The sequence below is a fragment of the Dreissena polymorpha genome, unplaced genomic scaffold, assembly GCF_020536995.1.
Source record: "Dreissena polymorpha isolate Duluth1 unplaced genomic scaffold, UMN_Dpol_1.0 chrUn083, whole genome shotgun sequence".
NCBI classification, from domain to species: domain Eukaryota; kingdom Metazoa; phylum Mollusca; class Bivalvia; order Myida; family Dreissenidae; genus Dreissena; species Dreissena polymorpha.
Window position 1 is genome coordinate 97,997 of NW_026273397.1, and position 21,440 is coordinate 119,436.

The window sequence follows — 21,440 nt, forward strand, 5'->3', positions numbered from 1 at the left end:
CAGAACTCTCCAAATTATTCAATCGTTTCGCGTTGCAACGCTTTATAATTTTTAGGTTTTAAAATCGTCAAAAGATGCATATAATGGCTATATTAGACCATGGTAAATATTCAGTATTACTGTTTTATCACAAATATCATAACTAAAACGAAAATGTGTGAATCTGAAACAACTTTTTTCAATTTTGTCAATTTACCAAAGCGTGAAAAGATCCCTTTAAGATGACCCATCAAGTAATATTATCCCTGATCGATTAAACCTATGCGGACGCTTACCTTTCAAACCCATAAAAACTATAAGCCTACTACTGGTATATTGCAATAACATTATGTACAGTTGTTTTGATGTCTTATAAATACGTAAAATATTGAGATACTTAATTTTGTTAAACTAAAACTAAATACATACTACTGGTATATTGCAATAAAATTATGTACAGTTGAATCGTAAAATATTGGTATACATAAATTTGTTGAACAAATAGATCATAGTGTAGTTGAGTGAAATACATAGATGCCATTCTATTGTTACACAGTTAAACTTCAAAGGAAGACTACTGGTATATTGCAATAACATTATGTACAATTGTATCGATTTTTTATAAAAACGAAATAAATTGGTATACATTAATTTGTTGAACTAATAAATCAAAGTATAGTTGAGTGAAATACATAGTTTTTATTCTATTGTTAGATAGTTAAACTTCAAAGATCGTCAACAATACTTTAAACTCTAAGAAAATAAATGAAACTCAATTAATATTGTTACCAATGAACTTTGCAACATAAATAAATAATACACGCTATTTTTTTCCTGTCGTACAAAGATGGTTATACGGAGCTGTTCTAGATCAATATATTTCTTTATATAAATACCGGAACAAAATATCTAGGTAATTTCGTTTTTCGACCCTAGAATGATTGGAAACGGAACACTTCAAACGTGCAACCCCATCGATAAACCTAGCCTTGAGTTAGGTCATTCGATATAGGAGGAATGCTTTGAAAAAACAACAACACATGAAAACATTTTATATGTATGCATATGTATGTATGTGTGAATATATGTATGTACACGTGTGTGTAAGTATGTGTGTATGTAGATATATGTATATATGCATGTATTTGTATATGTGTATATATGTATGGATGCATGTATATGTGTATACATATACATGTGTGTGTGTTTATGTGTGTGTATACATACATTTCTCATCGAGTTGTTTATCTAGTACATTTTTTAGCATGTGCTTACATTTACTTAGTTTTTTACCAACAAAACAAGAAATATTTAAAATTAAAATAATAAACGTATACTTTTTCCTCTGTTCTGCTCATAAAAATATAGTTTTTATGCTTTAATTCTCTTCAAAGAATATTTGAAGATACATTTGTTGATATTAACGTTTTCTTGTTGCTTGTTTGTGTACGTGAGCTCGCCAAAAACAAATATACACCCTTATTGGGTATTGACGTTGTCTTCTTTGCTGTCCTTTTTTCCGTGAACCTGCAAAACGAATATTCGCTCTCGATTGTTCGGTGAACATATAAATTGTTATTGCGTTAGATGCTTTATTAATTGAATGTGTTTACTTGTAAATAACAAGGCATTTTGCAAATGCAGTAACCTTAGGTATATTGACCTAGTACTGTGTAAAAGCCTTAAACTAAAAAAATACTTGTAAATAACAAGAGACTTTTTGCAAATGCAGCTACATTAGGGTTTATTGACCTATTTTTGTGAAATTACCACAAACAATTAAATACGCCCTACGATTATATTTTGTATACTTGAAAGTAACACATTCACGGATATTTACTAAATAATAATAATAAGATGTTTTCTTACCCGTGTAAGACTGTTGTTATAAAATAGATATAAACTTATCTCTAATCTAGGGGATTAATGTATTAGATAATGTTGTATCTTTATATGACAATCAATGCATATACCAACAATGCACATTCCATGTCTTTTCCCTTAGAAGATTTTTGTTGAAGCGTGCTGAAATTGCAAAATAAGTAAAGTTACCTAACCTGCAAACAACTCTCATACTAAATGGATTACTTATAGAAATGGACACATTTAATTTTGATGTTAACATCCTGTCAACATTATTGTCTTTTATTTGATAGTATTGCACTGTAAACGACTTGTTAGTACACACGTTAAGTTTTGTTTATTGTCGTTTGTCTATACTATGTCATGTATAGTGTAGTATACTGGTATATATAGTATATGTCAAGTTTGTTTTTTCATTGATCGCTTACACAAGCGTTGTACAAACATGTAAAATAATATATGTTTACTTCAAATACAATCACACATGCATACTTCATTAACTTTCAAACAATGACTCACTCACTGTTTTCTTTACCTTTTATTATATTTTGTTTTATGTTAACATCCTGCCAACATTATTATCTTTTATTTGATAGTATTACACTGTAAACAACTTGTTAACCACACGCTAAGATTTTATTAGTTGTCGTTTGTCTATAATATGTCATGTATAGTATACTAGCATATATAGTATATGTCAGTTTTGTTTTCATTAGATCGCTTTAGCAAGCATTGTGCAAACATGTAAAAGAAAATATTTTACTTCAAATACTCACAAATGTATAGTATACTAGCATATATAGTATATGTCCGTTTTGTTTTCATTAGATCGCTTTAGCAAGCATTGTGCAAACATGTAAAAGAAAATATTTTACTTCAAATACTCACAAAACACACACGCAAACTTCACTAACCTTCAAATATTGATCCACTCACTGTTTTCTTTACATTTTTTATTGTATTTTTTACATTACATGCACACAACACACGCAACAACACACGTAAAAACACATGAGTACACACACATACCCAATCTTGATAAGTTACATAAATAAATTTTTATTCTTGCCCATACCTCCCTGTGGCTCTTAATATAACACGAAAACCTATAATCTATGTCTTGTGAAAGAAAGCAACTGGACAAGCACACAAAGAATTCTCCTTTTTTCAATTGTTTGTTGTTTTTGTGTAATTTGTTCTTTTTTTCTGGTGTTTTTTTTCTTTCCCGATATTCCATTGTATATGTCAAGATGAAATGTTTACTATATTTGTACATACACATCACCTTTACACAAAACACCAAAACATATAATACTTTCATTGACCTATGTCTTATAATGAACAACAACTAGACAGACACTCTAAAAATTATCATGTACTCAACCATCTTATTAAATGAGTATTAAAATTTGTACTTTGAATGTAAAAGGGCTTAACAATAAAGACAAGCGCATAAAAATCTTCAAATGGTTAGATGAAAAAAAATATAGCATATGCCTTTTACAAGAACGTCACTTAACACATACTTTAGCACAAACCATAAAAGATGAATGGGATGGAGACATCTATCTCAGTGGACAACATACTAATAAACAAGGCATTGCCTTTCTGATAATTTTTTATAGGGATCACAGTTGAAAACTTTAACGAAATAATAACTGGTAGACAAGCAAGTATAGATATTAAAATACACGAAACACAATTAACATTAATGAACGTTTACGGCCCTAACATAGATGATTCCACTTTTTACGAAACATTACAATCCTTTATAAATAATAACCAAGATAAAAACATTATAGTAGGTGGTGATTTCAATACTATTAATAACCCATTATTATATAAAAAGAAGGGAAACCTTTATACTCATCCTAAAAATAGAAACATGTTAAATAACATAATTGAAAACTACAATATGATAGACATATGGCGTACAATATATCCAAACGAAAGCAAATTCACCTGGCACTCAAACACAAAACCAACAATATTTTGTAGTTAAGACTATTTTTTAATATCTGAGTCTCTTTGCAACATTATTGACACATGTAACATAAAACCAGGATTTATGACTGACCACTCTCTAGTTGAACTTAAACTGCACAATATACAACCTGAAAGAGGCCCAGGATACTTTAAAATTAACAACAGCATCTTATAAGATACACAATATCAAACACAAATAAAACAGGAAATATTAAATACAGTTCAAAATAATAAAGATGCAAACCCAAACACCTTATGGGAAGTAATTAAAGGAAATATACGTAACACAACAATTAGATACACATCATTTAAACAAAAAAAAACACACAAACTTGAAACTGAAACCATCAAAACCATTGAAACACTTGAAAAACAATTGCATCAAAAAACACAAATGATACCACCGACATTGAAAATGAAATAACATTAAACAAACAAATATTAGATGGAATCTATCATACACATCTCAATGGAATAATGCTCGGAGCGCGTGCACAGCATGTTGAACACAATGAAAAAAATACAAAATACTTAGCAAACATTGAAAAACGTAGAAGTGAACAAAAAACTGTACACAAATTAGAGGTCAATGGCAAAGATATAACAAACAGAACTCAAATACTAGAAGAACAACGTTTATTTTTCGAATCCCTCTATAAACGAATTTTTTTTGAAAATAACACCCTTTTTAAAAATACACATCACGCTTTAAATCAAGAAGAAAAACTATTGTGTGACGGATTACTAAACGAATATGAATGTGGATTAGCAATAAAATAAGTGCAAAATAACAAAAGTCCAGGATCTGATGGCATCACCATCGAGTTTTATAAAATATTTTGGAATGATATCAAAACACATCTAATTAAATCACTAAACTATTCATATAATAATGAAAACCTAACTATGCTTCAAAAACAAGTATAATATCACTCATTCCAAAACTAGGAAAAAACTTAGAATCCTTATCGAACTGGCGCCCAATTAGTTTACTAAACAATGATTATAAAATTGCAACTAAAAGTATAGCAAACAGAATAAAAAAATATTACCATCAATCATTTCAAAATCTCAATCTGGTTTCATAAAGGACGTTACATTGGTGAAAACGTTCGTCTTATCCAAGAATGCATAAACTATTTGAACAATTCAAATAATCCTGGTCTAATATTCTTTGCAGACTTCGAAAAGGCATTCGATTCGCTTGATCATTCATTAATGTTCTCTTGCTTAGAAAATATGAACTTTGGTGAAAGTCTCATTCAATGGGTCAAACTATTCTATACCGATATTAACAGTTTAATCATTAACAATGGATTCTTTTCAAACAGTTTTAATATCGAACGAGGGGTTCGACAAGGATGTCCACTCTCATCATCGCTATTTATTATCTGCATCGAGTATCTATCACATCACATCCAATCAAATAAACACATAAAGGCATATCACTAGAACCTGACGAAGAAATCAAACAGTCCCTATTTGCTGACGATGAAACTTATTTTTTAAACGACAATTACAATTCTTTCCATAACCTAATAGAATCGCTAACCCTTTACGGAATGACATCGGGTCTGAAACTAAACAAAAGTAAATGTACTGTGCTACAAGTAGGTATATTAAAACAAAGTTATGTCCAATATAAAAAAGAAATGAAATTTAATTGGACATCCGATGAAGCCACAACGTTAGGAATTACTTTCACAAATAATGAAAAGGATACAGTTCTTAAAAACATATTACCAAAATTACAGAATTTTAAAAACTGCTTAAAATCATGGCATCACCGTAAACTTACACTAATCGGAAAAAAACACAGTATTGAAAACGTTTGCACTTCCTAAATTAATTTATGTATAAACAGTTCTCCCAAACCCACCAAATGGTGTTATTAACGATATAAAATCAGCAAAGCCTGATAAAATAAAACGAACTCAGTTAATTCAATCTATAGAAAACGGAGGTATCCAATTAACGAACATTTACTCATTCTTGAATGCAATCAAATGCAGCTGGGTTAAAAGATACCTAGATAATACCAATACGAATAAATGGAAATTATTCTACCAGAAAATCCTAAAAAAGTATGGTGACTCCTTACTCTTTGAATGTAACATCAGCAATACTATCTTACATGAAATGCAAACGAAAACATATTTCTGTCTGATGTTCTATCAGCATGGAGCGATGTCACTCATAACCTAGAAACCCAAATCAGCAGTAAAACTATTCTATGGAACAATAAAGACATAACTTCAAACAATAAGACATTTTTAAATAAAGATTGGTTTGAACGAAGCTTTAAATATGTCGACCAATTATATGACTACAGAATTAAGGATTTCTACTCTTTTAATGATATATGCTAAATATACGGAATACCTTCAAATAATTTTCTGAAGTACTACACATTAATCAAAAGCATACCCATACATATAAAATATGAAATCAATACAAATAATACACCATGTACTCAAACAACATTCGTAGAAAATATACTTGGAGAAAAAACAAAACAAATAAAATATTTTACACACTACAAAATAAAAACCCTACAGAAAACTCAAAAATCCAAAATAAATGGCAAGTCCTTTTCGGAGTACATGAACTTAATTGGAAACACATATTTACCATGCCATATAAAGCAACTATTGAAAGCACTCTGAGAAATTTTCAATATAAATACATCCATAGAATTATAGCTACAAATAAATATCTCTTTAAATGCAAATTATCTAACTCAAATCTGTGTGACTTCTGCAGTGAAAACATCGAAACTATAGAACACCTTTTTTGGGAGTGCAAACACACCCAGCCTATTTGGAATCAATTAACATCTTTTCTTGAACAACAGCAACTTAACGTTAAAGTATCTTTCTTAAATGAAAGTTTCGGAATTTACTCATTGAAATCAATAGACTGTAATAATATGGTGAATTTTATTCTTATAATGATGAACTTTTTTATCTTTAACATGAAGTACAAAAAACAAGTTCCAAATTTTAATTGTTTAGTCCATGGTGACTGTCTTAAACTAAAAGTCCAGATTGAGAAAGAAATAGCCCTCAGTAATGACACATTACAAATCTTTGAACACAAATGGAATCGGATTAAATTCACATGACGTTTGTCAACTTATATACATTTCACTTTTATGTTAGTTAATCTTTCTAAAATATTTTTGTATATTTTTTGTTCAATCTTATAAGATAATTGTGAATATACAGCAAAACACACAAGTCCAGTATGCGTTCTTCCGACTTTATACAACTCATCATTTTTCATAACTATTCTTCTGTTATTCTTTTCTTTTCTCTTAAAAAAATACATATTAGCATATCTTGTATAACATGTCTGAACTTTATTGCTTTGTACAGTCACTATGTTGTATATATACATGTATACATTGTATGTATTATATTGAATAAAAAAAACAAAAACAAAACAACTGCAGCAGCAACAGCAGCTTCGGTAGCAGCAGTTGCTCTACCAGAAACAGCAGCTGCTGCAGCAACAGCAGCAACAACAACAGCAACAGCAGCCTAGTCAGCAAGCAGCTCTGATGGCACAGTTACGGCATGGCGGGAATGCACCTCCGCAGATGAACTCAGATTATAATCAGAATCAGTATCCAAACTACTGAGGGAAAAATGGAATTGAGCCTTGCTTTGTGAAGACCAGGCTTTATACTTGTGTAAAGTATTGTCCCAGTATTGTCCTAGATTAGCCGTTGCAGTCCACAAATGAGTCCAATATGTCTAAATATAAGGAATGTTTTAGTGTTTAGAGATAGTTATAGAAAAAGAAAAAACAAAATGTAATCGTCAGAACTACAGACATGAGGTGTTGCGTAGATTGTAATGGTGTAAAATAGTAAATATACTAGTCTCTGGTTTAAAAAAAGTTGTTCCTGCTTTTACTTTAGTGTATGTGGAATGAACCAGTATACTGTTTAGGAAATTAACTTGATATTTAAGCCATATTCATAAAGATACTATGGAAAGTTTTAATCTACCGTACTTTGTACTGAAATCAGACTGAATTTTCATACAAGTGTCACTTGGGACTTGATTTCTTAGGTTCAAACACTTAACATGTAATGTTTTCCTACAAGCTTTTATTTAATCTATTGCTTGGTGTGGTCCACGTTAAATGTAGTCGAAATAATGGCTAGAACCGTCATAAGATTACACTTGATTTTAGTTTAACATCCTTGTTGTTGTGAATTACAGTCCTTGTACCTTGAACCAGGCTCACTATCATGGATATTTCAATGTATGACATTATTTCAGAAGATGAGATTTGATTGTCAACCCAAGCGATTATTGTTACCAAATTGAGCATGATTGTGCTCTAGTACAAAAGGACATTTTAACTTAAATGTCCAACGATGGTTAACAAGAAGTGCTCCAGTTCCTTTATAACATAATTATTAATATGCCTGTGTTCACGATAAGTCCCATTTGGCTCTCATGGAAATATATTAGCCTGGTTCTGGGAAAACTGGGCTTAATGCAAGTCCGCGCAGGCTGATCAGAGACAACTCTTTCGGCCTTAACTGGATTTTCATTTAGAAGAGACTTTCTTTAAAAATAAGAATTCAAAAAGCGAAAAGTGTCGCTGTCGTACCTGATTAGCATGTGCGGAGTGCACTGACTTATCTGCGACGACAAGACGCACATGTATTAAGCCCAGCTTTTCCAGAAAGAAGCTCATATAACTACAGCTTGATTGGTCATTGTTGGACAAGTAAATATACTAGCCTCTGGCTCAAAAAAAAAAGTTCCTGCTTTTACTTTAGTCAATGTGTATGTGGAATGTACCAGGATACTGTTTAGAAAAATAAATTTGATATTTAAGCCATATTCAAAAAGATACTATGGAAAGTTTCAATCTACCGTACTCTGTACTGAAATCAGACTGAATTTTCATACAAGTGTCACTTGAAACTTGATTTCTTAGGTTTAAACAATTAACATGAAATGTTTTCTTACAAGCTTTTATTTACTCTATTGCTTGGTGTGGTCCACGTTATTGTGACATTTGCTTTACATGGAACTTAAATGTAGTCAAAATAATGGGTAGAACCGTCATTAGATTGCGCTTGATTTTAGTTTAACATCCTTGTTGTTGTGAATTACAGTCCTTGTACCTTGAACCAGGCTCACTATCATGAATATTCCAGTGTGTGACCTTATATCAGAAGATGAGATTTGAATTTCCACCCAACTGATTATTGTTATTGGACACAACAAATTGAGCATGATTGTCCAATTCATCTACAATATTACGAGAAGTAATCAAAGATGAGCCAGAATATTGACTGAAGTATGTTTGTGAAAATAGGACCATGTCCTGCATGCATGCATGATAAGTTCCACGGCATCTTACTGACCCTGTACAGTGGGATACAGGGTAGGCAAATTAATACTGTGCAATAGCGCAGGGCTATAATATGAATACATATGGGCCGTGCTCTGTGAAAAAAGGCTTTCATGCATGTGGGTGAAGTGTCGTCCCAGATTAGCCTGAGTGGACTGCACAGGCTAATCTGGGACAACGCTTTACGCACATACATTAAACCACAATTTCACAGAGAACGGCCCTTATAAAAATATTTCTCAGGCAGGGTCAGTTAGAAGCCATTTAACTAATTTATCTTACCAAATACCCTTTGTTCTTCATCATCAATTTATTAAAAGGAGAAAAGTTGGCTATTCTGCATTTTATAACATCGTCGTGTTTTCATCTGAGACGTTATTTAATATAACTCAACATGGTAAGCTATGCACTTCATATGGAAATAATACACATTCAGCATAGGCTTGGCTTATCCAATGAAAAACGTGTATGCTGTTTCAGATATGCAGGTATTACAAACCTATTGAATTTCAAAATGAAGTTGGTGCATACGGTGCTGCAGTTCCATCTGTTTAGTGTGTGCACAAGGTTTGTAACCTAACATGAAGGCTCCAATCTTGCGAAGTCAAATATCGTGTATATCTTAAAGAATTAAGGTAAAGAATCTGTTTCACAGATTGGCAGAATGAATGAAAATAATCTTGGGGCTACATAATGTAAATTATTCCAAGTGTAGTTTTTTTTAAATAGCATTTAATGACACTTATGAATGAAACAAATCTCTGAGCACGTCCTTACTCGTTCCAGTAGCATTCAGAAAAAACTTCCATTATTTGCTGCCTTGATATAATTAGGATGATGTTCTCACTGGAAAAGTAAAATAATTTTTCATAAAAGGTTGTTTTACTTTTATTTGTCTCGACAAATTATGTGTTCATGTACGTTCATGCCATTTGCAAATAACCTAAATCCTTAACTTAAGTTCTGTCATTGGAATAGAAAGCACCCATTCATTTGCTATGCATACCAAAATTACCATCAATCATTGTGAGATAATAGATCTCTGTACATACTGATGGTATTCATAAATTACTTCTAATTAGCATTTTCATAATACATGTTTGCTATTTATTTGTAGAACTCTGCCGACACTGTGTGTAGAATATCATCATGATTGTTGATATTGTTATAGATATGATGAATTGTATAATAGTGTACAATATTCTTGTTGGAAATTTGTATATTCATGTAAATACTGTAAAAAGATCCATGTAAACAAAATAAAATGTATCAAAACTGAAAATGTGACTTCTTCGTTAACAGTTGATACTTAAAACAATTTTAAAAATGAAACACTATTGCAAACTGCAAAGGATTACAGAACCTGTAAATATTTGTTATGTGTTTTCTACCACAGTGCCTGTATTCATAAACACAAAATAAGCCAAGCTTTCGGAAATCGGGCTTAATGCAAAAGTGTCTTGCCCAATAAGCCTGTGCAATCCGCACAGGCTACTCAGTGACGAATTTCAGCCTAAACTGAAATTTTGTTAAGAAGATAGGTCCTATAAACAAAAAAATCTTTACAAGTGGAAGGTGTTGTCCCTGATAAGCCTGTACTTAGGCTAATCTGGGAAGACACTTAACGCACATGTATTAAGCCCAGTTTTCCTAACGTGATTTATTTAAGGAGAAATTTTGCGTATAAAATGTTATGTACACCAAGTTCTCAGGGGAACAGCATTTTAGTTTAAACTTTATTTCAAGCAAATATTGCACGTAGACATTTACACATGTAAACATTATTCGTAATAATACAGATACCACAATTAACTGTGCTTTGGATTGGACAACAAGGTCGATGTGACACTTATATAAATTCCTCTCTGTTTGTGTGGAGTTGCGACTGTAATCGTTGTCGTCAGAAGTCGAACTGTAAGTGTTAAGATTACACGCATACATAAACAGCATTTTATTAATACACAGCGCAACAGTCGTCGACATTGGGTGGAAATATTGAAAAAAAAGCCACTATCAAACTCAATTATGAAACCCTCGAATTTTCTGTATGTTAAGCATCTATATGTTTTAGTACATAATATTGTACAATAAAAGTGGTTCAAATAATGAAGATAGTTGTCACGGCATTCATAACATTGCTGGATGTGACATTACCGATTAATGTTTTTTCAAGGTCAACATTTATTAGGAGAAGTTACCTTCAGTTTTACTTACATGTATCACCATAAAGATACATCAACGCAGTTCAAAACCGATTATATCCGTAAATGAATTGTACGCACATATTAACTGTTTGTACAGACTCAGAACAGAATCTAACAACAAATTGATAACATTTGATAAAACATATCAAATACTAAAATGTTAGAGATATCGGTAAGTAAATTGATTATTATATACCAAAAAAATAAAAAGATATGCACAATTTTCATAATGGGAGCATACATAGTTCATGTGACCTGGAAGTTTTATGAGTCATTAATTATACCCGTGATACCATTGCAGGAGTTATTGAGAAACGTTTCAATCGAGTTTTCGCCCACATCACGGAGACGAATGAATTCATTTAAACGGTACTTAAATATATTCTCTCATGTTCTATAATGTTGTCGATCTAAAGATTCGTCGTCGACTATTTATGGAAGAGTTAATTTGGTTACATTATGAAAACACGGACTAGTCTATTTAAAAGTAATGGATGTTTTTGTAAGGACTGGTCATGAAACCGTGTCTACGTTAAATGGTAGTTGTCAGTTGAATGTTTATTGATACTTGTACACCAGTTTACCCGAAACAAATCTGAAAAGTTTAACTGCCCGCCATTACATGACTCAAACCGGCGAAAAGTCAACCAACATACACCTTAAAGTATATAAACAATTTACAATCACGGACACACTCTATATCGCTAACAAATGCATGATTTGCTGCAAAACATCCACGGAGTTACAGCAGCATCACAAAAGAAGTGCCAAATGACGTGTTAACAGATTTAATTCGACCGTTCTCTACAAAGTTCTGTTCCAGCTATCGTGTGTTCGTAGCAATCCCGTTTCCTATCATTCCCCTAACAACAAAACGCATTAATTATTTACACTGCCATGTCAGGCAAGACTATAATGTTTGGTCAAGTGAACGTATGCAATTACTGCGGCCTTTTCTATTGGTTTCTGGTGCGTTTAGAATTCCCTTGACACAATCAAATTCCTCTCGAGAACATAATTGTTTGATTGATCCATACAACATGTTGTTATCATTTGGTCACAAAGACCTTGTTTATTAAATGTATTCCAAACATTCGGATTTAAATAATGGGGTATCTAAACCGTGTTAACTTTACTTAAATTTAAAAATATATAACCTCCAACTAATTTTGAAATTCTCTATTGCCTCAAATTTAGTATGAAAATCTATTTACCCTGTACATTAGTTTAAAATTCTTTTCAATCTTCGAGTGACTTATATTCTCTCTAAATAGTTTTACAGTTATATTTAAACTCTTAATAACTTTGAAATTCCATTTTATCTCAAGACAACTTTGAAATTCTATTTAACCTCTCAATAATTTGGAATTCTACTTAGTAACACTGTTATACGGTTTATCAGCTGTATTATCATGTTGTGTTTCACAAAGTAGTTCGATCTAAGTATCATGCAAATTAACCGTAACTTGGCTTCCCTCCTCCCCCTCCAATATGAAATTTATGAGACACGTTTTTTTTCTGAAAGCAACACGTTTACTGAGCCTTTTGAACGTTTTTGGTAAGTTTGTTTGTTACGTTACTTTTAAGATGAATACTCTCCAAATAATTAATTGTCCATAAAACGTCAACAAGTTGGTGTTGTTGTGATATTAACTTTAGTTTTCACTCAATATTGACCAAACTTGCTAAAATTGCGTATAGCAATATAATCTTGTACATTAATGATTAAAACACCTATTGAAATTGTTTAATGGAGTTATTTCCCTTTGCTCCTACAACCATGGGTGATTAGGGAACACGTTTTCTTGTGTAAACCTAAAGGGTACCCTAAAATAAACCATCCGTCGTACATATTATAAAGATGATACTAGGACCGAGGTATGATAGAAACTTCATTTTTAATTTCATTTTGAACAAACTTGCACATATTTTGTTAAGTCATATACAAATGTATTTAATCGATCGTAAGCCATATTGTCTACTTGAGTTTTTGCCCATTCGTTTACCAAAATAAAAGGCAAACATTGAATTTGTGACCGCTGAATACAACGGTCTTTGCTTTCATCCCAACGAGTCATTTGTGGAATATGCTTTGTTGTGTGTTGCAGAAAGTAACATGATAACCGTGTATTTTGCAAATAAGCTGCACGATAGGGTATATTATTGAATACATTAGTTTAGAAAGTGTACTCCGAAAATAAATCCGACGTGCACAATTGTGGAATATGCTTTGTTGTGTGTTGCAGAAAGTAACATGATAACTGTGTCTTTTGCAAGTAAGCTGCACGATAAGGTATTTTATTGAATACATTACTTTAAAAAGTGTACTCCGAAAATAAATCCGACGTCCACAACGCGTCAACTCTTAATTGATAGGAATAGCAAGGAACGCTATTTTACATTAAATCTCGACCAAACTTGCACACATTGTGTATAACTATATAATGTTTGATGCCATGGATAATAAGCCTAATTGTACCGTAAGCACTCCACGTTTTCGCACATTAAAGCCCAAGTTGATATTTAAGCCGGCGGTTTTAACCGGTATTTAATTTGTCTCCACCATCCCCACCAAACTTAAGTGGCGCTTTATTGTTATCTGTTCGTGACTTGCTTACTGAGTTTTTTGCACGTAGGCTGCACAGTAGGTATTGACTATTTTGTCAGTGACGTAACTTTAGGTAGTATACTCCCAATTGTATTCGCTGTCTTGAAAGGTCCAACACTTGCGTGTGTGGATATAGTAGAAAGTCAAAAACACTGTCTATTTCTTGCTCGATTAAAACACAAGATTGTCCGGGTCTGTGTAAATGTTTCCTTCGTACCCGACAGCTTCGTACCCGTCGGATGTGGACGGGATCATTAGACTGTTTGTTGTTCTAACTTGAGAAACCTGAAACAAACAGCATTTTAATAGACCTCTGGCCATTTTGATGACAAATATGTGTCATCTTCCGATTTTACGGATTCGCGCCATAGGATTATGGACACATTATTGACAGAAACCATTCCAACCCTAGACATCAGACAAGCGCTTATAACTAAGTTATTTGCATAGACCCTTTCCAGAAATCATTCATGCAATAAGTGAGAAAAGAACTTATCTACCAGTTGCTCTTATTTACTTCTATCTGTTCATAATTCGCTAACGACAATATTGTCTTCAGTTCAAATGTATTTATTAATAAGAAGCATATTATTTGTCTTATGATATATAGTTTTATTATTTTATCCGGGGTCAGCACCAACGCGCTACCGGAACTAATATTATTACTTGACCGTACTGTATTGACTATAACAATTACTTAGATACTTGACAAATTATTTTTCTATTATTCTATGTTACGCACTTTCAACGGTTATCATGAAAACATGCGTACATTGTTCCATAGCCGCATCATACATCTTAGTTATTTAAAGTTTTTGAATTATAAAAGCGTTATATGTATACATGAAATCCAGCTTACGTCTTACGTTGGTGTGATGTAACCAACCGCGCCGTTACCAGCTTTGGCAGATTGCGACTTACCGGTAAATCGACGTTGTGATACTCTCTGTGTGTTTCGATGTTAGGATGGATGGTACCTGGCTCTCGAAAGAATATACTCGGGGACTTTGCTGTGTTTGATGACGGAGCTGAATTATGAACCAGTCCTATCGGAGCCACGGACGTTTCTTGATCCCCGTCTATACTGTCGTACATGTTACTGTTGATCTATAGGATTTTAAAATAGAAACTGCTGTTTATATACAATGTTTGTAATCATATATATAAGCTATCTCCTTTTTACATCACATTGACAACCAGGAACCCGTACTATAAAACATCACAATTGCAAATTGATAATGTTCGTGATAAAATTGTAAATAAAGCATAAAAGCTGAGCTACGACATTAATGATTACTGTATGCCATTACTTCAAATTATTCCCTTCGTATCATGGGTATATCGTTTGTAAAGGGAGACGAACTGATTGCAAGCATCTTAACAAAAGCTTGTTGCAAGATATATGAATTGAGAGAACCATTACTATACAAGCGGTCAACACCACCTTCAATTTGTCTGCTTTATTATTTCATATTGTTAATCTGACACAACTAAATCATACGGTGACATAAAGGGGACATAGGCAATATTTTATGTAACAGTCTCTATGACGTGCGCACGTAATAGCTATGACGTGCGCACGTCATACAGTTGCATAAAGGGGGCATAGGCAATATTTTGTTTGACAGTGTCTATGACGTGCGCACGTCGTAGCTATGACGTACGCACGCGATAGACATGACGTGCGCACGTCATAGTTATGACGTGCGCACGTCATAGTTTTGACGTGCGCACGTCAAGGCTATGACGTGCGCACGCGATAGCTATGACGTGCGCACGCCATAGTTATGACGTGCGCACGTCATAACTATGACGTGCGCACGTCATTACTATGACGTGCGCACGTCATAGAAATAGTTAAATAATATAACATAGGAAATATTTCATTTAACTATTTCTATGACGTGCGCACGTCAAAGCTATGACGTGGACACGTCATAACTATCACGTGCGCACGTCATATCTATCGCGTGCGCACGTCATAGCCTTGACGTGCGCACGTCATAACTATCACGTGCGCACGTCATAGAAAATAGTTAAATAAAATATTTCCTATGTCCCCTTTATGCCGCCGTACAATCATAATTTGATAACGTTTAGAGTTTATTGTTTATAAATAGACAATTGTCCATTAGTATACATCACATACATGTTATGTATATAACACACGAGTGGTCAAATGACTAGTACATTGTATACAAACAGAGTAAATTTTCATATACAAACACAAAATAAGCGAGAGATCTATCCTTGTTATCATGATCAATCTAAATAAAATGGCGATGTACGCATGTGTTCTAATTGTCTAAGGATAATCACAGTTAAAATTTAACAATTTTCGTAGTTTAATAGTTTTGTTCACATATAATGCAAGATTGTTATTTGGCTTTTTCCAATTGTATTTATCAATATACAACTTTTCTTTTTCTGTATACAGTTAATATTACAAAATGGTTTCATCTTTGGGCATATGAAGTTACACGGAGTCTACTTAAGATACTTTTAAAGTTGTTTGTTTTGAAACTTGTTAGATACGGTTGTATTTTAAAATCACAACAAGTTACGTAAGTCTTAGCTCTTGACGAATTGTTTCGCTCATTTTGCCAGTTTTGTAGAAATTGGTCATGTACTCGTAACTTTAACATTTTGATATAAGCATGCATATTGAAATTCAAGTGATTGCAAAAGGCAACACACATAATTAGCCCAGTTTTTAACATTTGGTCTGCGTTCCATTTCTCTACACATAGTGTTGCACATATATTTAGCGTATTTACAGTCGTCTTATTTTACATTTTTTAACAAACATCTAACTACATTTACAGCTCTTATAGTACGGAGAGAAGCCCTTCCTAGTTCACCATACATCATTTTATTTTGAGTTGGTATCTTTATATTCAGTATTCTGTTACACAAATTAAAATGATTTCTTTCTAGCACATGAGCTTTGTTTAATCCCAGCACCTCAGACCCTCAATGTAAAATAGTCAATATGAATATCAATTAAGTCGAGTTAACATTTAACAGACATTGAAGGGCATTGTAGTATACATGCGTTTAGTGTAAAAGTTGCATTTGATCCCTGACCTGCAAAGGTTTCAAAAGTTGATGTCAAAGATCCTCCGGTGATAAAACAATATCTAAATCAGTAAAATTACTGACAAACTACCAAGTTTGATACAATTATTTATATTTACCGGTGTAATGTAGTTAACATCTACATCAGAGCTTCCAAAGTTTTCGCTCACGCATCCTAAATTTGAAACACTTGGTGAGGTTGTGTTGTTTTTCCCGAGAAGTCTTTGAATCTGGGCACCCAGTGCTGGAAACTTGTTATTATTCGCAGGTCGCTTTCCAGCTTAGAGAAGAAACATTAGATAGACTTTAAGTTGAAAGTGGACGGGAAACCGGCATGCAAACATGCTTTTTGTGATTGAAATTTAAAAAAGAAAAGAAAATGTTTCATAAGAAAAAAGCAATTTAAAACTTAAATAAAGTACGTCCAATACGAAGAAACAAAACATACAAATCAATATTTAATACGTAAATTACTGGTGCAAATTTAGTTTAAAATAGTTTTAGCAAAAGTGCACAAGCGAATATCTAATTAAACCAAATGTAATTCAACACGAACAAGAAACTTTACATATGTTTATATATACTTAGGAACGATTTTTTGTTATAAATAAAGACGATTTACATTTCATCTGTCAATCGTGTTAAAAATATATGCAAAATTAGCCGATCACCGCTTGGGGATATCATGTGCCTAGGACAAAAAAGCAGGTGAGTTTTATGTTTTATTATAAAGCAAGCATTTGGTGATGTTGTATTTTTGGTTGAATAGAAATTAATCAATTTAAAATAGCCGTGGATGAGTTGAACGTTTTCTTCACAAAGCCTGGATCTGTCTCCACAATCAACAGAAAAATGCCGTTCAGATGCATGGTAGATAATTTAGCTAAACAAAACTTCATGTCTACGTGCTGCCGCGCAAATGTTAACATGAACACATGCTTTACGGTTTGCAATATTGAAATCTCCACAAGTTGTATAAGCAGAAAATGTAAGTCGCGTATTGTTCAAATCTCGACATATGGAAATGTGCAGATAATTTTCTAATATCACACATAGAACATCTTAAGAAGAAGATGTAGACGTGACGATAAAATAACCCAATAAGAACTTATAACTACTTACACATATCTTCAAACATTTCGTACGTGGAATTAGAAATGGCTGGCAACTCAACAGGAGGGTGCACTTCCGAGTCATTAAAAGTTTTTTGCCTGCAAATTAAAATGTTTTAGAAAGGAACACTGCTGTAAGATGAACACATTCACTTTTTCAGAGCAGATAAAAAATGTGTAACACCTACACCACTACGCAAATATGGGATTCATTTTTCTAATTACTTAAATTATAGTAATGTTACATGAATAAGTAAACAAAACATGCATACAAAGATGTGCATCATACTGGTCTTACAGTGACAATCCATTTTGATTTTAATTAAATGAATATAATAATCATATGTCTATTATAATCGAACCCCTTTCTTCTGTAACAAATAGCTGCCATGACCACGCAGCCAATAAGCACGACAACTCCCGAAACAACTCCGAGTACGACACCGACTGTAGAAGTGGAAGACACAAGGGCGCGGCTGCGATCCATAAACGTGTCGTTGGTACCTATATAATAATATTGCAGCCGAGGATGTATTGGTGTTGAGTTTTGTCAGACAACAAGAAAGGGTCTTTTATTTGAAAAAGTGGAGAGGCGGAAAAATCGAGTGAATATAACAGCTGTCATTAAACTCCAATCACTCCAATCTTTTGCAATTCGTATTGTTAAACTCTAAAAATTGTGTTAACGACTACAAAAAACAACAGCAACCACAATTATAACTATACATAGGTGCGAAAATAATATAATTTTACGAATATTATTATTATTATTATTATTAGTTTTAGTGTATTATTATTAGTAGTAGTAGTAGTTTATATTTATTATCATTATTATTATTATTATTATTATTATTATTATTATTATTATTATTATTATTATTATATTATTATTATTATTATTATTATCGAAAGCCCAAGGATTATATAAACGCTCTCGAGTCCGTTTCTTTGGGCCTAGAACCAGTACTTGGTTGTCTTTAAGGGAGATCTAAAGAACGCTACCACGGTGGGGATCGAACCCGTGAACTCCTGGACGCTAGGCGGGACACCATATCCATTACCCACGGCGACCTTTATAGTAGTAGTCGTAGCAGTAGTAGTAGATAGTTGTGTTGTAGTAGCAGTAGTGTGAAGTAGTAGTAGTAAGTAAGTAGTAGTAGTAGTAGTAGTAGTAGGTAGTAGTAGTAGTCGTAGTAGTAGTAAGTAGTAGTAGTAGTAGTAGTAGAAGTAGTAGTATTAGTAGAGTAGTAGTAGTAGTAGTAGTAGCTGTAGTAGTAGTAGTAGATAGTAGTGGTAGTAGTAGTAGTATAGTAGTAGTAGTAGTAGTAGTAGTAGTAGTGTAGTAGTGGTAGTAGTAGTAGTAGTAGTGGTAGTAGTAGTAGTAGTAGTAGTAGAGTCGTTGTAGTAGTGGTAGTAGTAGTAGTAGTGTTAGTAGTAGTAGTAGTAGTAGTAGTAGTAGTAGTAGTAGTAGGAGTAGTAGTAGTAGTAGTAGTAGTAGTAGTAGTAGTAGAAGCAGTAGCAGTAGTAGTAGTAGTAGTAGTAGTAGTCGTAGTAGTAGTAGTAGTAGTAGTTAGTAGTGTATAGTAGTAGTAGTAGTAGTAGTAGTGTAGTAGTAGTAGTAGTAGTAGTAGCAGTAGTAAGTAGTAGTAGTAGTAGTAGTAGAGGTAATGGTAGTGGTAGTATTAGTAGTAGAAGTAGTATACCTGCTATGCACATTTTGCCAACATCGTCATAGCTGTATCCCTTAATGCACCATAAGTGCAGACACCGTCATCCTTCATGCATATGTCGTCCACACAATGGTGGCACACGTTTGCACATCGTAGGCCATAAAACCCGACCGGACAGTCCTAGACACACACAAAACATTAGTTTGTTATATATACACATATTTAATATTCTTTCTTTTAACAAGTTTTGTCAAACTGTGTACAAAAACCCCTAAAAAATACACGAATCTTAACGTCTATACTGTCAGCACAAAACATTAACATTAATGCCAGCCAAACCTCATTACGGCTTTATTTCCAATCAATGAAGATAAATCCTAGACAAATGTCCGTTTATGTTTTTGTTTGAAAAGCGACATTGATTTGCGTAATATTTGATATAGAACGACACATAGCTCGTTAATTAATGTGTTGTAACGCACGATTTATTAAATCTTACAGTTCGAAATAATCATAAATTTGCCGTAAATTATAGCATCGATTTATGCTGTAAATGCACTCAAATTACCAATAAGCACGCCCCACTCTCGTCATGACAGGAAGGTCCGTATTTGATCTTGCTACAAGTGCCAGGACATGTAATGTTACAATGCTGGCCGTAACATCCACTGGAGCACGAGCCATTTCTAACGTCACAAATCCCGTGTTTACAGTTACGCGAGCAATACTTTTCGCAGGTCAGCCCAAACTTGCCGAGTGGGCACCTTAAGCATTCTCCAGTAGAATCGCATTCGAGACAAGGCGGTTTACATTCACATTGCGGACCAGAATAACCATCGCTACACCAGAGAAACACCTTTGAAGACAGCCATGCGGTTTTAACAAGCATTGTTTAAAGCAGCTGTATTGGCATTTCTTCCCATAATAACCAAACCGACACCCAGGAAGTGCAGTCGCCAGTTTGCATATCGCAAACGTCATGCTGCAAGTTATTGGACATAGCTGTGAACAGTTCCGCCCATACCGCCCTTGTTTGCAGCTTTCACATCTTTCAGCGATGCATTTTTGACAGTTTCTGTTGCAAGACGATTTTGAGGTAGGGTACAATTCATAGTCCTTATAATTATCTTCGTTAGCAGAGGCACCTGTTAAAAAACAAAACAAAAAACACAACTAAAGTGTTAGATGGAACAATGCAAACAGTTTTGTGTGTAATATTTGTATGCAATACCATTATGTAGGTTTTAATCACAGTGATAGTGTGGATGGAAGTCGGTATTATATATATGTTCTCCCCATAACTTACCACACCATAATCTTGCATCGCAAAAAGGAACAAGAAAGTCTTCATTATCGCTATCCACATTGCTGGTAATTTCACATATACTAATTATTTTGTAGTAAGTCTATCACTTCTACACTACTACCGTGAAATTATTAACGTATGATTTTAGCCTTGCATGTGTAAATCCCAATCTTTTGAAAATATACATTTGCAATTAAATAGTATAATCTGAGTTTATAAACAATAGTTATTCACTGAGTTTCAACATCACAT

At 33.2% G+C, this 21,440-nt stretch overlaps 1 protein-coding gene across 2 annotated transcripts in view; it reads right to left on the minus strand.

The window, feature by feature from the left end:
* LOC127864017 (uncharacterized) overlaps positions 1-20,561 on the minus strand; it is a 108,496-nt gene extending 87,935 nt beyond the window's left edge. The window contains exons 1-7 of one of the 2 annotated variants that reach the window (XR_008041381.1): positions 20,451-20,561; positions 19,916-20,062; positions 18,575-18,716; positions 18,223-18,311; positions 17,220-17,380; positions 14,944-15,129; positions 13,230-14,307 (exon numbers count right to left, since the gene is read on the minus strand). Coding sequence is in view for 1 of the 2 variants with exons in the window: in XM_052403683.1 (XP_052259643.1) it covers positions 14,194-14,307; positions 14,944-15,129; positions 17,220-17,380; positions 18,223-18,311; positions 18,575-18,716; positions 19,916-19,928 (705 nt within the window). In the remaining variant the exon portion in view is untranslated. Of the gene's footprint in view, positions 1-13,052; positions 14,308-14,943; positions 15,130-17,219; positions 17,381-18,222; positions 18,312-18,574; positions 18,717-19,915; positions 20,063-20,450 lie in introns of those variants that run through there. The other variant, XM_052403683.1, reaches the window with a different exon arrangement.
* Between the last annotated feature and the right edge of the window lie 879 nt (positions 20,562-21,440).